We start from the raw sequence: 18,918 nt of genomic DNA, 5'->3' as shown, positions 1-18,918 counted from the left end.
TTTAACTGTCTGGAAGCTAAAAGAGTGGGGAGGCAACATTTTAGGTAAGTCAAAATCATCAATCATTAGTATTTGCATTACTGCGATTCTTGCAAGTACCAGTTATAGGTTCAATCTCTGTGATGGTGCTGTTAAAAAGTACACCTACAGTTTGACACTAAGTTAGTAGGGATGTCAGGCATGAACCTAGAACCAGCAGTTTATTTTTCCTTCATGCTCAAACTTTAAACATTTCAGGGAAAAGGATCAGGCAGTAAGTTACAGAATATTGAGCAAGGCAGAAAACCATGAGGTCATAATGAACAGTGGTGCACTAAGGCCAGTTACACAGCAAAAAGCAGATTCCACTCTTCACCCCACAGTCCTAGATGGATTATGGTTCAATGTCCATCTGTGAAAATGCTAAATTTAGTCTGGCCTCAGAGGAAACACAAGACACAAGTCCTGCACATGCTCCCGTTGATCTTTGAGGATGACCTTCCTGTTAACTCGATGGGCCAAGTGCTACAGAACAACTCCCCCCTTCCCACCACACTACATGTATTTCAAGACACACAACTAAATACAGAGGAAATAAATTTCACTCAAGGAGCTATTTTTATACCCTTCCTCCAGGCTGCTTGTTTTTCACTGGTGTGGTGGAGGCATGGAGATGCTATGGCTGCTGGCTTTAGGTCAGAGCTCGTATAAAACCTTGTGGTACAAAATGAACTCTCTATGCTGCCTGCTTGTTCTGGTGTCTGCGCTGCACTGAGGCACCACAGCTCCAAGGAGAAGAAACAGGAGGTATCTGTAAGGTTCCTATGCAGTTAATAAAAAGAATATTCAGACCATTTTCAGTAGGTGTCTTCCCTGGATAACTGTGCAGAGTGCTTTAGATAATACCTGACCTGGTCTCTCGAACCTCATTACCACAGCAGGAGCCCAAGTCCTTTCTCAGTACAATAACCACTGCTCAGACTCTGTGAGCACCATTTGTGGAGTCCCTTCAAAGGCCTCTCACTCTGCTTTGATCCTGCGAACACAACGGAAGGCTGAGCTCTGCCATTTTGTGAACAGGCATGTGATGGGATCACTGAAGAGCTAGGGACTGGCTTAGAGTCCTTTATATAGAAGATGTTTCTGGTCTTCCCTAGGCCACATGGGATGTTTCACAGCCCACATTACCCTGGGAAACTATCTCAATTAATTAAAAGTATAGTATTTACTCAGTAGAGCTGTCTTTGGCCTTTGTTGATGTCGCAACAGCTGGGACATCAATAAGCGAACAATAAAAATTAAAGACCCCTTTTCCACCATATCTTTGAAGTTGGTAAAAAAGGACCAATGCAGTCTTGTTTGTCCAGGTACGCACAGCTGAAGTGCTCTCAGACTGTTCCCTCTCAGACGGCTCGTGGGGTCAGGAGAGGGCTGCAGCCACCCACTCACCCTTCACCTAAGCAGCCAGGTCCCAGCAACAGGGATCAGCTGAGACCTTCCCTTTGTGAGCTGCAGCCAAGGAGGGAGGTTCTCACTTCTCTGCAGGACAGCAAGAGGGACATAACTGGGTTGGCTTAACCTGGCCCTGGAAAGCGTGGGCTTCCACAGAGGCTGTGTGAGAAACTGCAGTCCTGAGCCTGACACAGAGGGGGACTCTGCATAAGTGGTTCCTTTCTTCTCTGTGGGGAAGAATGAAAATGCCTTCCAACAATGACTTTACAAGAAAACTTCAGCAGGACGTGAGAGTTTTAGAGAAACATCAAAGAGTTGGGAGAATGCATGGTTATGTTTTGGCAACTTAGTTCTCCTTCTCTGTCTCACCTTAAAATGCTTAGTCATATCTACCTGAGTATTGTTCTCAACACTTCTGACAGACAGAAATAAGGCAAAAGCAAAAAAAAGCAAGAGAGGAAACAGGTCCAGAGAGGCCATAAGAGAAAGCCTCTTTGGAGCTGAGATCCATCTTCCCCTGCCCTCAGTCCCACTACTGAGTTTCTCGCCAGTTTCTTTGTCAGACCAAGTGCTGAACCCTTTGGCATTCTTGGTGAGCTCAGTGTGCCATAGCATTTTAAATTCCCTCCAGTTTTTCGTTAGTTTGTTTTGGGTTTTTGGTTTGTTTGGTTTTGTTTGTTTGTTTGTTTTCCCAGTGATAAAACCAGCACAGACACTGTACACTGAAATTTGGGATTAAGCTGTCAGGGGACTAGGTGGATATATTTTACCCCCTGTCAGAAGGGGAAGCAAAGGCAAAGTAAACAAGAAAAGTTGCAGGCCTTCTCTCTTTTAAACAAAGAGTCCTGTGTTTAAAATAATAAAAATCCACCGTACAAAAGCAAAGCAACTTCCCCCAAAATAGCCTTTCCTGTTTTATCAAAGCATTCATCAAAATTGCACTTCTCCACAAAAATAAAGTCTCAGGTAGAGCACTGGAGGCCTTTTGCTTTGATTAGATAACAAAGCAGCTGAAGCAATAAGCATTATTGATTTTAGTGGTACCTGGTATGTCCTAAACAAGTCCACATGGCTGAATGTAGGTGTTAATATCTGGTGATGCCATACTGAAAACAAGAAAAAATCATGACACAGAAATACCACATCAGAGAAATAGGGCTGTTCATAAGCCATGAGAGCATGGCTCCAACAGCCTGCATACAATCTGTGTCCACATGTTTCCCATGCTTGGTCAGGCTGTGTCCAGCTTACTTAGTTACTCAGGTAGTGCTTGGACTGACACTGCCTCTTAGGGTTGACTAGGCAAGGATTTGTCAGTATAGTTTTGTTTTTCTGATGTGCCGAACAGGTAAAATCTCTGGTAGAGCTACAGGCATAGTGACATGAATATCCCTACACAGGTATGGCTCATCCTCTCAGCCTCAACTTGGCCTACCCCTTAGACACGATGAGAATCAGATCTCATCACCTGTATTGCCAACTGTTGCTGAATATTTGTTCATTTTTTTATTGTTTAGGAGATAATAGAGTCCAGGAGAAGGTATAAACATGGATAACTCCAAGCATGGACACTTCATGAGTGTCTGAGTTCTTCTGCAGAGGGACTTTGAAGAAGGAGAAAGCACAGAGGTCTGGGATCAAAATATACCAGTAGGTAGGGGAGTGAGGCATCATCGGCTCTTCAGCTCTGGGGCAGGCATTGCCCACTGAGGTACAAAGCAGTGATATGGTGGGGAGAAACTGTGAAGGGCCATGAAAGTGAAGATAGATGGACATTGTTTGAAGAGAGAGAGGAGGGAGACACAGCAGAGAAAAAAAGGAAAAAGGTGACCTGACTGAAATAGCAAAGTGGTTTTGAGTTCTTTTGTCTTTCTTTTCCCATTCCTTTCACAACTGCATAGAGCCACATTCAGAACTACACTGAGGCAGAGCAGTAGTCCTGAGCTGGGCTATGGCAGGCCTTGGTGCCAGCCCACAGAGAGCTGCCATGTCACACCATGCTGGCTGACCAGCTTGTTTCCAGCTGCTCTATCATAATTGAAAAGGAGTGAAAATGCGGCAAAAACTTTCCTGATGTGATTTTTCTTCATAAGTTATGTCCTGAACTTGTAACAGGGAGGCACTAAATGCCAGCAGAAAGGCTCCACATGACCTCTCTTGAAAGCAGCCTGTACTATGAAATTTTGACTCTGAACACCCTTGTTGGAGCAGTAATAAGAACAGAGGTGAGAGTTTGTTTTTTAATTTAAATATTGCATATTTATATTGACAATGGGAGCCTGAACATTGTTTAATAGAAACCCCACGACCTGTTTATGTAACAGTTATATCAACTGTGTTACCTAATGAAATATTTCCTGTAGTTCAGAGCCTTGCAAACATTTTAATCGACTGCTCTTCATTAAGACTTTCAAAAACAAAAATAATTTCTCGGCCTCTACAAGGACAAATGAAGGTTTAATGCAGCACACTAAAACTTTTGAATCGTCCTCACACAGTTCCCCTGGGACATCAGGAATCATTACCATGGAATATGTTTGCAACAGAGATTGTTTAAAACACAACAGAGAAAATGCGTGAGCCAATGCAGATCGCAATTTAATACTCAACAGGAACGGGGATACAATAAAAGCAACCTAGACTCTTTTCCCGCACTAAAATCCAAGATGTTCTTAAAAAGAGACGTGGGAAGAAACAATAATGCTTTTCCCTACACAGATGCTTCTTCTGAGATCAGTAACTGAAGGAAAGGGACTTTAAAATGCAACTCGAGCCGGATTACCCTGACCAGCTTTGCACACTAAAGCATTAAACGATCTGGTCTTTCCCACGAGGAGAAGTTACAAAACTTCAAGTCTCAGTGTGACCTCTTTTTCATTGATACCACCCTTCTCACTAGGTTAAATCCTTATTCTGCTTCCTTCTGCCACAGCCCAGCCTGCCATTGCACCTCCCAGCCACAGGCTCTCTCTGGCTGTAGGATTGGGTAGGAGACCCTCCAAATGCATAAGCTGTGACCTGCACAGCACCGAAACTCCTGCTTCTTCTGCCCAAAGTCTGGTGCTCTCCCAGCTGACGGACCAGGCCAAAGTGACCCATGTGGGAAGTGCAGGCAAGATGCTCACCCTGCTAACATATGCCCTGCAAGATCTGTGTTCCCTCTTTAGTTGAAAGAGATCCAACTATTTTTCTGTTTGCTCTGCTACAAGGACCCACCACTGCCACCAAAGCCCTGCTGTTAGGTGGCCGTCTGCCTGCACAGCAAGATGTTTGCATAGCATCTTAAAAAAATATATTCCTTATCTCCTCCAGAGATATGCACCAGACACAAGCATCCTGTGGGCAGGATCTGGTCTGAGGCCCTGAATGGGACCCTCCTTTCACATATCATCAATCCAAAACAAGTGCCATGAAACTTTACCTTTTTTTTAAGGTTTTCTTTTTGTGATGGAGGTTGCTTAAAATTACTGCAAGAACTAACCTTTGTTTCTCTTTGAAATACTCTGTGTATTTGATCTTAGAAGAAAAATGCTGTGTAAGGGGTCATAAGACAAAAACTTTTATGATCAAGATTTCATCTAATAGTTTCATGGGCCAAATTCAAATTTGGAATCACTCAAAGTTAACAGGTTGACACCAGGAATATGCTTGTGGCAACATGCTTAATGAATATTGGCTAGGTCACAATGCTGCTTTCTATCCAAGTGGATTGCTCTCTTAATTTGAAATGTATAGCTTAATACTTATAGGGTAAAAGAGAAATAAAAGAAATAAAAGTCACAGCTTTCCTGTAATTAGTCATGTGGGATAGTTCAAACAGAGCTTCATTGCTCTGTATCACAGATCTTTCTTCTTCCTTCCTAGGGATGCTAGTCAGAAAAAAAAACATCCTGCAGATTCTGGAGTACAGTAACAGAGACTGCAGAGTTCCTTTTACTCAATCATCTGTAAATCACTTGCAAAAGGTTAATTCCAGAAATCTGTTTGCCTTTCTATAGAGGGTAATTGCAAACACTGTCAGATCATCGGAAAGGAAGGACAGGCAGGAGGATACTTGTGTGTTGAGCTGAAAAAATCAAGCGTGTATCCTCCAAAGGAACACAGTCAGGAGCAGACAGAAGGCTGGCAGGCCAGTCCTTACAGTCTCTGCACTTTTACTGATCAATAAGAGAGATCTGTACAGATATTTCATTACAAAAGGTAGGAAGTGTTCTCTTGTACGTTTGTTCTGTTCTGTTGACACCACATTTTTCCTTTTGCAATATTTTATGTTAATTCACCACCTATTTTCAAAGGAGGTGTAAAAGAGTGAGGAAGACCCAGAGCACATGTTCAGTTGTGAACTTTGGTTTTGCATTTCCAGTGGCTTTTGGTTAGACTGTTTAAAAAAGCTTGATGAGGACTTGCACTGATGCTTTACAAAATGTCCTGGTGATCCCACCGAATCTGTTAAGTCTCTGTATGTTCAGATGTTGGCTGACATATTACTTTCCTTACTCTTGCACGTTAAGGATAGTAGGTAGCTTCTCTAAGCCACGATTTACATTTACACTCCACAATAACTCATAATAGGACAAAACAGTAATTTGCCATTTCCCTCTATGCAGATGTAACTATGTTTTGATACTTGGCAAAACTCTGCATGTTTCTAAAATAGATGGCAAATTCTATTATTAGAAATGTTAAGTTTTGAGTGTAGGTACTTTCTGTTCTTGAAATTACAGTGCTTGTAAAAGCAAAGAATTATGTGTCTTGGTAATTGCAAGCAAAATTCAGCTGTTAACCTGTTTTCCTGCCACTGTGTATGTTTACATACTTGAAGCAGACTGGGAACACCATTAATGTTGATGTAAGATGTGCCAGCCTTTGTTCTGGGTTGTTGAGAAAGGCCAGAAATTTTGGAAGCCTGGATCAAGGAATTCTATATCCAACGTGTGCCTAAAGCTCCTGGAAGCAGAGAAGGGCATAACCCTGAATAGTCAGAAGCCCTTTATCATGCTAATCTTTCCAGCATCTCATAAGGCCAGCAGGCTCTTTCAGCAGCTACTGCATTTCCCCCTTTAAACTTACCCCTCTTTCTTTATTCTCAGCATCTGTTCATTCAGTTTAAACAACTTCCTGTTTTCCTAATAGAGGGAAAACTGATTAGACACAGAGCCTATTTGCTGTACTCTAGCCAAAATAGTGGATAGGGTGGTTATTTTTATTATTTCTAGCTGCACTTCTGGAGATCCCATTAATACTGAGGCTCCCTGATACAGCTTTGGTACGTGCAGGAAGAAAACTGAGGCCAAGGGGGAAAGAGGTATAAGGAAATAAAGGCCATGAATACACGGCTGGAGCCAGCTGTCCCCAGACTCACTTGGCAGCTGTTTAGAGATGCTGGGCCAAGAGCGAGCTCCAACCTGGAAGCTGTGGCAGCATGTCAGGTGAGAGAACCTGCCCACAGGCAGGCAAAACGTGCTAGCAAAGGTTCAGTGCTCTGCTGACACAGCGTGGTGGCTTCCAGGCATCCGGAAGTCAGATCTGGACCTCCAGCTGCAGCCCAGCACTGTGCCCATCCTGCCATACCTGTGGTGCAATTGTGCCCTGGAGCTCATGCAATCATGCCAAAAGCAGAGTTCCCATGTCCCCTGCCAGCCTCCAGCCCCTGCACCACCCTGTCTCCATCCTCAGGATTTCCTGCCTCCCTTTCCACAGCCTGCTCTCACAATTTTTAGATATATTTCATTTAAGCAAAAGCTCTACAACCTGGTGGACGTAATATGAAGTTGGAGTGGTGTCACCCAGTGAAGTGTCCTTCAGCAGAGGCCACAAGCCCGACTGCTGGACCATGCACCCAGCAGACATGTCCCTGGTCTCCTGTGAGTCATGCCAGGCAGTGACTGCTCTTACACAGGCCAGGCTGACTCTCAGCTTTACCTTTCCATTTATTCCCAGTTTTAATTTGCATGTGAGCAACTGTAGCGCTTCTGCAGACCAGGACAGGCTCCTGTGGCAGCAGCAGCAGGGCAGGGCCCTGGGCATGTGACAGGCAAGAGAGGTGGCAGTGGGTCTAAGAGGTGCGTGAGGAGTTTGCAGTTCACACCACAAACAGAGCTGACAGCTGAGGGCATCGAATCTGAGAGAAGGAGCTGAGCTCTCCTCCTCCAGATTTGGCTCAGATGCCTCTTTAAGGGAAAGTCTGATAGCAGACCCTGGTCCTACAGTGCTGCTCTGTCCTGGGCATGTGTCCCACTCCCAGCCTTCGCAGTGGGAGGGCAGGCAGGGAACGAGGAGAGACTACAGCTCAGCTTCAGTGCTTTTTCTCTAAACAAACAAAACCACCAAGCTTAACTTGCTCAAGCAACAATGATTCAAATTCTATTTCTCTTAATGCAGATGGGGAAAAAAAATTTAAAAAGCCAGTTCAGGTTGGAGGCTTCAAGTTGGGATGATACGAGCCTTTCCTACCTGGACCTTCCTTGCGTTGTGCATGGCCAGAAGTGGGGCCACAGCCAAAAGGAGACCTGCTCTGGCCACACTGAGCTGAACCAGTTCTGGTCTATCAGTCTGGAGCGTCTCCTAAGCCTGGCTGCATGGATGCCATACGTGGGACACACATTGCTCAGAACAGAACGTCGACTAAAGAGGCCACAGACATCACAGAGACAGTGTTTCACCATTCATCGCACGTGAAGCCCAAGCTCTCAGGATAATACCAGGGATGTGTTTTGTTCCACACTAATTGTATTCTTCCCCATTTTACTGTGCCATTACACACAGTGTCTCCAGTTCAAAAGGCAGTAGTGTGTACCAGTACTCACTGGTGGCCTCTTTGCAATTACAGACAGGCAGTAGGGTTATCCTAAAAGAACATGAACTGGTGTGCACTGTGGCACTCATAAAATAACATATCCACAATTTGGGGCATCCTGGGTATATATACAGCATGACTTCCCCTCCCAGTAGGCCATTAGGCACTGAAACAGTCCCTTTGTTGTTTAAACGTCTTATTTTTATCCATATTCTCAAGACAACAATGATTACCACATAGCAGAAGACGCACACGTACAAACACTGATTCATGGACATGGAGTCAGGCTTGTGCTGTGCCCATTCACAGAGACCTGGGAACAAAACTCACTAATGACTGAACAGCCTTTTACCCATGCCAACTGCAGGAGCAGCCCAAACAGCTTTGCACTTACATGATACAAAAGGGAAAATCCAAAACAGTCTCAAACCTGTCAGACTGTTGCCTACCTTTTCCTGAAGGGAAGAAGCAATCCATCTCCACACTGCTGCGGGAATGGGAAATGCAGAGAGCGCTGCTGGGGACCAGACCCTCCTGAGGTGGGCTCCGCTCTGTGGTCCGGACCAAACACCAGCCTGGCCTTTCACTCGGCCTCTCCAGCAGCTCCACTGTCTGCCCCACCTGAATGCTCAGCTCGCTGCTGTGGCCTGCTGTGAAGTCCTGGAGCACCACAGTTAGTTCACACCCTCCAGACAACTGCCCAGGGTCAACAGAAAAAAAAAAAAAAAAAAGAAAAGGAATAGACGTTAGAGGAGGTAGGATGAAAGCAATCATCTTTGCATCATATTTACACTGGCAAAGACAGGATTTGTATTCCTTAGAAGCCAAGTTAATAATTTCTTTTGTCAAAGTTCAACATGTTGTGGCCCTGGTTTCCTTTACTTCTTATTGATTTTCCTGGACTGAAGTGAGACACCAAAGCTACCCACCCACTAACCTTTTGAATGCTAGCTGTGGGGGAATTTTCAAGCTACGAATTTTCTAGCTGTGAGTGTCCATCAGAAACCCTGGGGTTTTTTGTGTTGCTTTAGTTTCTGGGGTGACTTTCTAGAAGGGCAATAGTGCCTCAGTGCTGTGCCTCAGGGCAGGACAAATTCCAGCTTGCCCCTCTACAGCTTGACCTAGACACATTCCCACACGCCACCAGTGCAGTGAGGAAACAGCTTCTCTTTTCTTGCAAGACAAGAAACATACCCTCATCTCCCCCGTCTTGCTCTAGGGACCTCTTGGGAGACTAGGAAATCCTGAGGGGGCAGATCAGAAAAGCTCCTCCCATGCTTTCTGATGGAACCCAGAGGTGTAAATATATAAACATAGAGTGATTGATTATATGCTGACTTCCAGGATTTGTACCTAAGAATAAATGTATCATCTTACTTCCGTACTGAGCACTGGCAACCTGCTGCTTTCCTTCAGCCTCACACCCTGTGACTCTGGATGAACAATTCTGGTCTCTGTGTAATCACAGTCTCTCTATAACCAGAGACTGGATATATAAGCACTTGTGCATACAGCAGAGCAAAATAGAAGAAGAGGTTGCACAAGCTTGTTTTTAACAAAGTTTGGGTTTTTTACAGATTTGGATCTCAGAGTTGGATTCTCGTGTGTCTAAAAAGGTGTGAGAACAAATCTAAGTTTTTTGGCATGAGGAATCTTTCGTAATGCTCCTCTGCAATGTGAATTTCTTGCTGTTTGCCCATCGTTAGGGGCCCTCCTTCTTTGTCCTACATGCTGCCTACTGCCCTGAAGTATCCATAGATCTTTGAGGTCCTTATTCCAGTGTCACATTTGGTAGAAATTTTGATGGAAATTAGTTCACTGATCCAAAAGTTATTAAGATGAGAATAGTAAACAAGCTGATTTAAAACAGAATAATACCATAAACCTAATTTTCTTAGGATATGAAGCTAAAACAAAGGATAACATGCAATATTTTTAAAGGAACAACTTGTCAATCCAACTGAATTAGAATAAATCTTGTAAGATGCAAAATCAGTGAAAACTGGGGTCTGCTTATCAGCTTGAATGGGGGAACCCTTGAGGAGATCACATTCATCTCTACAGACTTTACTCTTCAGCTGGTACAATCTCAAAATCCCTTATCTTAGCCCAAGCAGCCCCGAATACACACTCCCATGGGAACAGCCTGTCTCCCCACTCAGTGGGATAGGGGTTTGTGTGTCCAATGCAGATGTGAGAGAAATCCCACTCATAGGGGTGATATTCACAGTTACAGAAAGGGGTCAGTGGACAAGGACTGGTTCTCACCTGTCCTGTGTCTCTGCCGTAGACGAAATGCTAGATTTGGGGAAGAAGAAGGAAATATTTCTCTGAAAGATTATTTGTAAATAAATAGAAAAAACAAACAAAACAAACCACGGCAGCTGTTTGAGGCCATTCAGACAAACTGCTGGCATTAATCCCGACAGAAAGAGCTCAGTGGGTTGATGAAAGCACACACGAGATCATTTTAGCACCTATTTGGGCAGTTTATCAGCAAACCAACCTCTTGTCACACTGACATAATCTCCACATAACTGGAGTACAGACATTCACAGGTATGGTAAGAATAAGATATTGCTATGACATTTGCTGAGGTTTCTTTGCTATGGACTAATTTGGGAAGTACAAAATCTTCTTGATCCAATATGATATCTGATTTTGTATGGCGTGGGATATTTAAGACACAAGAAAAAAACCTGATTACTTCTTGCTAAATACACAGACAAATCTCACCAAATGTGATGAATTCCCCCTTAACTCTTTCACTATTCCTTGCTTAGGTAAATTTTCTGTCCCCCAAATTATGCCATCTATCATATCTTCTCTGAAAATAATCAAGTCTCTCCTTCTTTTAGGGGAAAACATGAACAAATACTCTGCTATATCAACTTATCACCCATAGAGCTATTTAGAGCATTTCCATGCCCTGTCCTCGAGTACCACTAGGTGTCCGTGTTTGCCATCACACAGCAAGTGAATGTTGCTATAAGGAATTAACTCTCCCTTGTCTTCAATGTGCTTATCTAAGGATGAGGTGCAGTGTCAGGGCATGAAGGAGCTGGTTCAGACAGGATCCCAAGACTCACTGCTTTCAATAATAAAGGCAGAGGATGTTACAGAATATTAAAAAATTTTCTTCAGATGGTTCAAATTGAATTTTGAAACATAAGTAATTCTTATTGCTTAGGCAGGAAATGTGAAACAGCCCTGAAATAATCCAGGGGAAAAGGCCTGGTCAAAACAGCACTTGGGGCAGTTTGGGGCTAACAAAACATTTCCTAGGGAGCATCCGCCTGGGAAGTGCTGCCCTAAGCAGCTGCCTGCTCCATGCCTGTGATTCTGCCCTCCTCACTGGGGCCTGAGTGGCAGCCAACCTAACAGGCCTTCTGAAATAACTAAACATCTGTGACACAAACAGATGCTTCAATTTGGGCAACACCTGTAAACACTATCCCAGAGGATGCAGGTGTGCCCCATGACCTTCAGGTACCATCCAGCCCTGTGTGCCTGTTTGCTCTGACTCATTAAAAATAGCAATTTAAAATAATGAGAACTGGAAGTAATCATTCCCTGTAGGAGCTGCTCGGCACCTGATGTGATCAAGCTCTTCCTCAGCAGGGGAGACATTCACCCCCCTGGCTTTAGAAGCATACCTTTGATGTGTGAGGGAGGGAGCCAACCTCCCTCAGCTTCCTGGAAGTAGTATGAATTTATATTATCTGCTCCTCCAGCATCCTCTGAATGAAACTGTGGATCAGGGGTTTCTGTATGCTCCAACTCACCACTTGGAGCCAGTGCTAAAATAACACATTTTCTGGGAAAGAGCCCATCTTTGGCAGGTGGAATTAAGCAGTTTCTGTTTTACAGGTAGGTGCAGGTAGTAGGTACAAGCAGTTAGCTCACGTAGGGGCCCATAGATCATTTTTAGGTATCACCTGCAAAGAACAGAAAAGGAGCTCCCTCCTTTTGCCCAAGGCCTTCCAAGTGTTTCTCAGGCCTGTTCTGTGTCTTACAGACCACCACACCACAAAGCACATTTACTTACCAATTAGCCCACAGCAAAGTAATCTCTCTAGAAAACTTACAATATACTAATACATACTCAATTTGTAAGCCACTGAGGAATAATGCAAATACATCTGATTCCCGATGACAGAAATCCTTTCACCTATGAAGTGATCACTCAAGCCATTAGTTACTTAATTTGTTTTTAGGGAGTAATTTTCCAGTCTCAGAGAAGTGCTTCATGCTTCTCTCTATGTTGGAGCACACAAACAGGAATACAGATAGGCTGCTGGTTTCTCACACATATTGCATTTGTTTTGGAAAGAGAAAGAAAATAGAGAATGCCCTTAAGGTTGAACTTCACAGGTAAATGGCTTCATATTTTAACATGTAACGTTCACTTTTATTATTCCTGTGATTAAAACCACCATTAAAGCCACTGACTGGATATATTTAAAACCCAGACAGCACCCTAATCTGTATATGGCACAACAAGATTGGTGAGACACATAAAAATAAAAATAACAATGCAACATGCCTTTGCAGAGCACAAGGCATAACTGAAAGATCCGACACAGGGACAGATCTAATGAATTGCCCAGCAAGCAACAGCCTTAAAATCAGGAAGAAAAGGAAATGGAAGAAGCAAGTAGCAAAATGTAATGAGGAAGCAAGAGGGCCCCAGGCAGTCTGGAGCCGTATGCCCTGAAAGAAGCCAGCAGCAGCCCCAGCCTGCCTCCACAGTGCCTGCCATCAGCAAACCATCTCCCGTCCTCTGCCTTCACATGTTCCTGGGTTAGAAAGCATCACTGTGCATTCGGCATGTAAGTGTTTCATGAGGATGTTCTACCACAGGTCAAACCTGAGCTAGAATGGAGCTGTGCCCTATGTCACCAGTGCAAGCAGGGTCCCAACCACACCATTGACAACTCCCCTCTGCTGCAGGACACTGCTCACACACCTCAGAGCATCGATGTGAGCAGTTTACGTCAGACACCGACCCTGGTGAACGAGCTCTGTCACTCACATGAACCTTTTTGCTTCTGGGAACACCCAACTGAGTGCCCATCAGCTGCAGGAGGGTGAAGTGGAAGCAACCAAAATGATCCCAGGAACCAGTCATACCCTGCTGCAGAGGCATCGAGGGTGCTCCAAGTGAAGGAGCCAGCTCAGCTCCAGGGATCAGCAGGTACTGGTTAGTGCAGGATTACCATGAGATGGTATTTCCTGAATCACAGTGTGTGTCCATGGCCACTGCTGCACCTGTTTAGTTTTCAGCCACAAAAGCAGCAGCCAGAGGAAGTAAGGCTGAACACCAGAGGCATATTTTTCATCATGCTGCAGACAGAAAATACCTATCAGGTCACAGCCTGTCCTTCCTTCTCTCTAAAATAGATTTTAAGTAGTACTAAATCCACTCCAGTTGAAAGTAAAGTGGGAACAATTAGCTCTGTAATAGGGTGAGCAGGTATTTGGGAGGTGCGTGTCTGAAGTCTGTTTAAGTATTTTGAAATATGCCAACATTGTTGCAGAAATCCACACTAGCTGGTTATTTACATCTATTGAATAGCACACAGAGCTCTGCTAGTTTAAACAAAGCATCCTGTGTGGTGCAGCACTGTGGCCTAATATAAATTGCTAGTTTTCTGTTGCTTTTAGGCTTTCTGCCCATCTGGTTTTGGATGAAAGCCAGTTTTGGATAGAAGCATTTAGCCATCATAAACAGCCTATTTCAAGAGGGTGAGAGAGGCAGTAGGAGCAAGAATGGGATTTGCATTTTTATCAAGAGCTTTAAAAAAAGTGAATAAAACCACTTAGATGTTGTTTCTGTCTGTGCTGAAATAAATCCATGAGCTGTCACTCTAGCTGGAGGACAGGCATGAGAAATCTTATCCCCCGCAGAGCTCCTTGTGAAAATTTCTGTAATATCATAGAGATTTTCTTTTTACTGGGAGGTTAGAGAGTGAGAGATCAAATTCAGAAAAAGTCTTTGAGGAATTTCAGTGCTAGAGAATTCCTTTAGTTTTCTTACTCTGTAACAGGCTCTGTTTGGAGGGTGAACTCTGAGTCACCTATGTTCCTGCCTCTAAAGCTTCTGGAGCTCTAAAGGATGCTGAACTGTGAGTTCCAGCGATTCTGGTGACTGCTTTATTGCATTTGTATGGAGGTGTTTCTGTGGGGACAGACTGTATTTCAGGAGCTATGAGCTGAACCAGGAATAACCTACTGTGGTCAGTAGAATGGCTCTGGACTGAGTTCGGAATTGGAAATTCACTGGGGAATACCTGGCTCATCTCCGAGTCTGTCTTAGTCCTCAGGCCCCTCTACCCATTTTCCATTAAGATGGATTTGGTGCTTCCCACTCTTTCTGTTTTGCCTGACTGAACAGAGAGGAGCACTGCTTGAGCTTCACAGGAAGGTCTGTTTATATTTAGCCAATTAGTCAAACACATGGCTAGGATAATGGTGACATCCTGTAGTTCAAATGTACCATCTTTGCTCTTCTCAGCAAGGAGATAAGAGAGGCATCTGGATGTGCAGCATTATAAATATAAACACAGCAAGTTATTCCACAGCAGGAAGAAGAGACAGAGATGGCACATGGGACATATATATATGCTAACAGAAAGGAAATTTGGTGTTATAGTCTCAAATAGCACATACCTTTCCTGTCCAGCATCTCTTGCTGGAGTCTCCACTACAAAATCATAGACTATGTTGGATTTTGGACTATGGCATATGCTGACATCTGCAGAACAGCTTGAATGGAGCTGTCTGAATTATTTCGGGAACCTTTTTTCCAGAAAGTAAGACTAAAGTCGATCCAAATGAAACAGCACTTCTAACTATAAAAAATTCTTTTGAAGATAAAGACAACCAGATTCACTTCGTTTCACTCAACAAATTGAACCAGAGCATGTCTGTGTTTGATCCTATAAGATTGACATTTTCCTCATGGTATTTGGCTCAAAGAGCTGGTACCCAAATTCCAGTCCTTTTTCTTCCCTGGAGAGGCACAAAATGGAGCAGATATTGCCTGTGCTCCTCAGACACACTGCCAGCACGACTGGCTCCAAAACCCTGCCAGTGCTGCCAGAGGGTAAGAAAGGTGAGCAAGGCAGATGGCTGAAACCCTCCAAGGTAAACCCTACCTGCTGTCTTTTGCAACCACAAGATGTTCTAAACTCACCCAGGGTTAATAAAAATGCAAGAATAGATTGAGATCAGGAAGCACCAACTAGTTGCTTTCTTTTCTACGTGCGCCACAGTCTGAGCAATCTTGATCTGGGGGATCAAACGTTCCAGTCACAGATGATTCATCAGACACCAATTCCCAAGACACTCCTAGCAAGTACACAAAATCTGATCATGTATTCTGGCCAGGAAGTTCATGAAACACCTTCAGGTATAAACAGCAGATGCAAAATGTGCACAGTAAAATGTCTTTCTTCACAGCTGATGAGTTTAAAATAGAAACCCAGCTGCCTGCATGACATACCTGATGCTGGTGGAAAAGGAGAATTTGAGTCCAACACAAGCTTTAGAAAAACAAGGGACAAGAACATGAGCCCTTGCAAAGGGTGGGCAATACACACCTGTCTTTATCTAACTGGGGCATTCTGCCTTGACCAGAGTTTTGAGAAGGGAGGAATGAAAAAATCTTACAGAAGACTTGTTTGCTCCTCAGGGCTCCCAGCCAAGTATGACCCCCCACTAATTGTTTATCATCAGAGAATCTACGTTTTCCCTGATATCAACGTCAGAGAATAATTAGGACTTACAGGTCCCTGATTAGCCACCTCAGCTTTTAAATTACAGCAAAATTAATATAGTTACCTGAAGAACTGGGAACAATGGCTCACAGTAACCAGAGGAGAAACATCAGAATGATGCCCTCTTGGAAAGGAAACAAATGACAGAGGAAAAGCACAGTAAGATCACATAGGGATGCTTTAGAACAAAGTGAATCTCAGTTTGCACACTGAATCAATTTTGCTCAATACACATATCCCCAGATTATATTTCCCTTATAATCTGGGTAATTATTTTAGACAGGTACATTGCTGTCTGCACAGTTACACTTTTAATGAAATTATGAAAAGTGATAAAATTTCAAACAATACCTGCAACTGATCTTCCCTTCCCTTTCAAGCAAAAAGCAGACACTTTCAAGACTAGAAGTTATAGATTGCTTCAAAGCTATGCTTTCCTGGTCCTGATGTAAGAAGTGAGTGCTTGAAGGCAGAAAAGTGATACTCTTATATTCTCTTCTTTACCTCTGCTAGCATGGAGGAATCAGGATTTAGTAGCCAAGTGCCACTGTGTTTTAGATACAAATTAGACTGATTACATTAGATAAATATCCTCTCCAGTGGACAGCCATGCCCAGCTTCCAGCAGACCCTCTGCTGATCTTCACTGGCCTGCCTCAGGTGCTCTGAAACACACAACTCCTTAATAAATTCTGGATAGCTGAAGGCACCGTGGATAGGGAGCACAGCACACAGAAATGCAAAAGCCTGCACTGATGCTTGGTAGCATCATAGGAAACCCCAGCACTCCTCCTTCAGGGATATTAGCTTCTCAAAATGGGTGAGGATCTGAACAAAGAAACCAAAACCACAATGAAGTATTTAAAATATCCCCTGATGTTTTTTCTGCTCAAATTGATGAATTTGCAGAACAGATGTTTTACATAAAACTGGCTTTGTTTTTAATTGGAGGAGATTATTTAAACTATGTCTAGGCCATATGGTCCTGTAAGTCTGACTCCCCTCTGCCATTGCTGGAGAGGCTAGTTTGGCATCCCTCTCTGTTTTCAAGTCATTTCCTTTTTAGAGATTTAATAGCTGCTATTTTTCTTTTTTATTGTTGGTCCCTAGGTCCCATTACTATAAATCAGGGCCTGAGGTCCAAAATTAATTCAAAGGTGGATTTGGAGAAGTTGCTTTGAATGATTTTCGGTGGTAGGTTGGTCTAACAGAACGTAAAGGTAAATCCAGATTTGAGATACAGAAAATGCATTGGGAAGAATGATGACAGTGAGTTCCTCTCCAAGCTGCCAAAGGAAGACCTGCTCCTGGCTGGCACATTTTCCTGCTCCTTCTCCCCTTGCAAGTGTTGCACTGCAGAGTTGCCAGGGAGGCTTCAGGCTGGAAGAACATGTGATGGCTGAGGGCACTTCCCTGCCCCAGCACTGCACTGGGCATGTGGCTGGGCTCAGTGCAGCCTGGCCATCTGGGGCCTATTTCTATTGCACCCAATGCAGCCCATGAATTTTCATCAGTTGAGAGTAATAATGCTCCTGGTAAATTTAAATCACACTTTAAGAGGCTGGGGGTGCAATGTAAACTAAGGGTGCTGTTTGGGTGAGGTGGTTGCAGTGAGTCTGATAGCAGCTGGAGGCAGCCAGGCAACCCCACAGATCCTTCTCCCTTTCTCCCCAGCTGTTTTCTCCAATACCTGTAGTTTACTGGTTGTTATATTAAAGTATCATCCTAATGATATGCTTCACCTCAGTGTTCCCATTAATCACCACATAAAACCAGGCCACTGCTGCTGCATGGGCGAACTCTGCTTGAAGCAAAGCCAACTTTGAACACAGGAGTTTGCCCTCAGAGAGTGTTTGGCACTGAGAAAAAAGGAACTTGGGAGAGATGATTACTTGAGTTTGAGTCTTCCCTATTGCTTGCCTTGTGCACTGCACCCACTGAGCCTTTCCAGCATTGCTGCATATCTTCAGCCATCACAACAGTTGCAGTTTGAGTCCCACAGTTAAATCCTGAAGCTTTCATTCCCTTCTCCATAATACTGCTATTTACTTGAGGTGACCTCATTTGCCAAGTGATGTAACAGGGTGCACAATCGAGCCTGGCACGTCTAAGCAGATGTTTTCAGTGGACACAGAAACAGCATTATGAAAGAAAATATCGCCTAAAACCTGAGCAGCACAAGAGATTACAATGGCCTTTATGCAGATCAGCTTACCTAAAATAGTGTTGAAAGGCCTTTGGCTCCATCATATGCTTCCCTTCTGAAATGAAAGACTGTTGCTTGTACTACTGTAATGTGACTCCCAAAGGAACCAGCAGCTGCAGGTTTTGAATTTTATCATTCTTGGCCACTCTGTTTGATAGAGTTGACTGAAGCATGCCCAAAGGACACTCCTCCCATAAAATTTTCTTCTTTAACTACAATAATAAAAAATGGTTGCACACTTTTTTTTTGGTGTGTTTTGTTTTAGTTTCTAACAAGGTAATAAATTCTATTTCGAACAAGAATATAAATCCAAGGAGTTTGATAGTTGATCTGACTTGCTTTGTTTCAACTAAAAGGAAATGCTCATTGACTTTGCCATTTACATTTGCTGTCATGTCACATTATCAGGAGGGCTAAATATGGATCAATGAAGTCCAGCACAAACAAGTAGAAGATTGAGAGAAGCCTGAAAGAACTTGCTATGTTCATTTATCAAAGGATGAGCAGAATAATAAGGTCTATTGATAAGCACATTCCCAGCTCCTGCTTAATTTCTTTCCCTGAAGACACTTCCAATAAAATACTATGGCCTGTGCAATCACTGTTACATGTGAATTGTTCCCGGACGAATACGTTCATTTCTGTTCTTGCTAGACTCAGTTCAATCAATATGGAGGCCTCAATTTTCACAGACAGATGTCTGTG

At 43.5% G+C, this 18,918-nt stretch overlaps 1 protein-coding gene across 14 annotated transcripts in view; it reads right to left on the bottom strand.

The window, feature by feature from the left end:
• KALRN (kalirin, RhoGEF kinase) overlaps positions 1 to 18,918 on the bottom strand; it is a 515,157-nt gene that overhangs the window by 89,876 nt on the left and 406,363 nt on the right. For 13 of the 14 annotated variants that reach the window (XR_001875782.1, XR_001875783.1, XM_017820865.1 and 10 more), the window contains exons 34-35: positions 10,496 to 10,525; positions 8,677 to 8,923 (exon numbers count right to left, since the gene is read on the bottom strand). Coding sequence is in view for 12 of the 14 variants with exons in the window: in XM_017820865.1 (XP_017676354.1) it covers positions 8,677 to 8,923; positions 10,496 to 10,525 (277 nt within the window). In the remaining 2 variants the exon portion in view is untranslated. The remainder of the gene's footprint in view (positions 1 to 8,676; positions 8,924 to 10,495; positions 10,526 to 18,918) is intronic. The other variant, XM_017820856.1, reaches the window with a different exon arrangement.

This window comes from Lepidothrix coronata, unplaced genomic scaffold (assembly GCF_001604755.1).
Source record: "Lepidothrix coronata isolate B3197 unplaced genomic scaffold, Lepidothrix_coronata-1.0 Scaffold86, whole genome shotgun sequence".
Lineage (NCBI taxonomy): Eukaryota > Metazoa > Chordata > Aves > Passeriformes > Pipridae > Lepidothrix > Lepidothrix coronata.
Note: the sequence above shows the minus strand (reverse complement) of the source record. Positions and strands in the feature narration are given on the sequence as shown.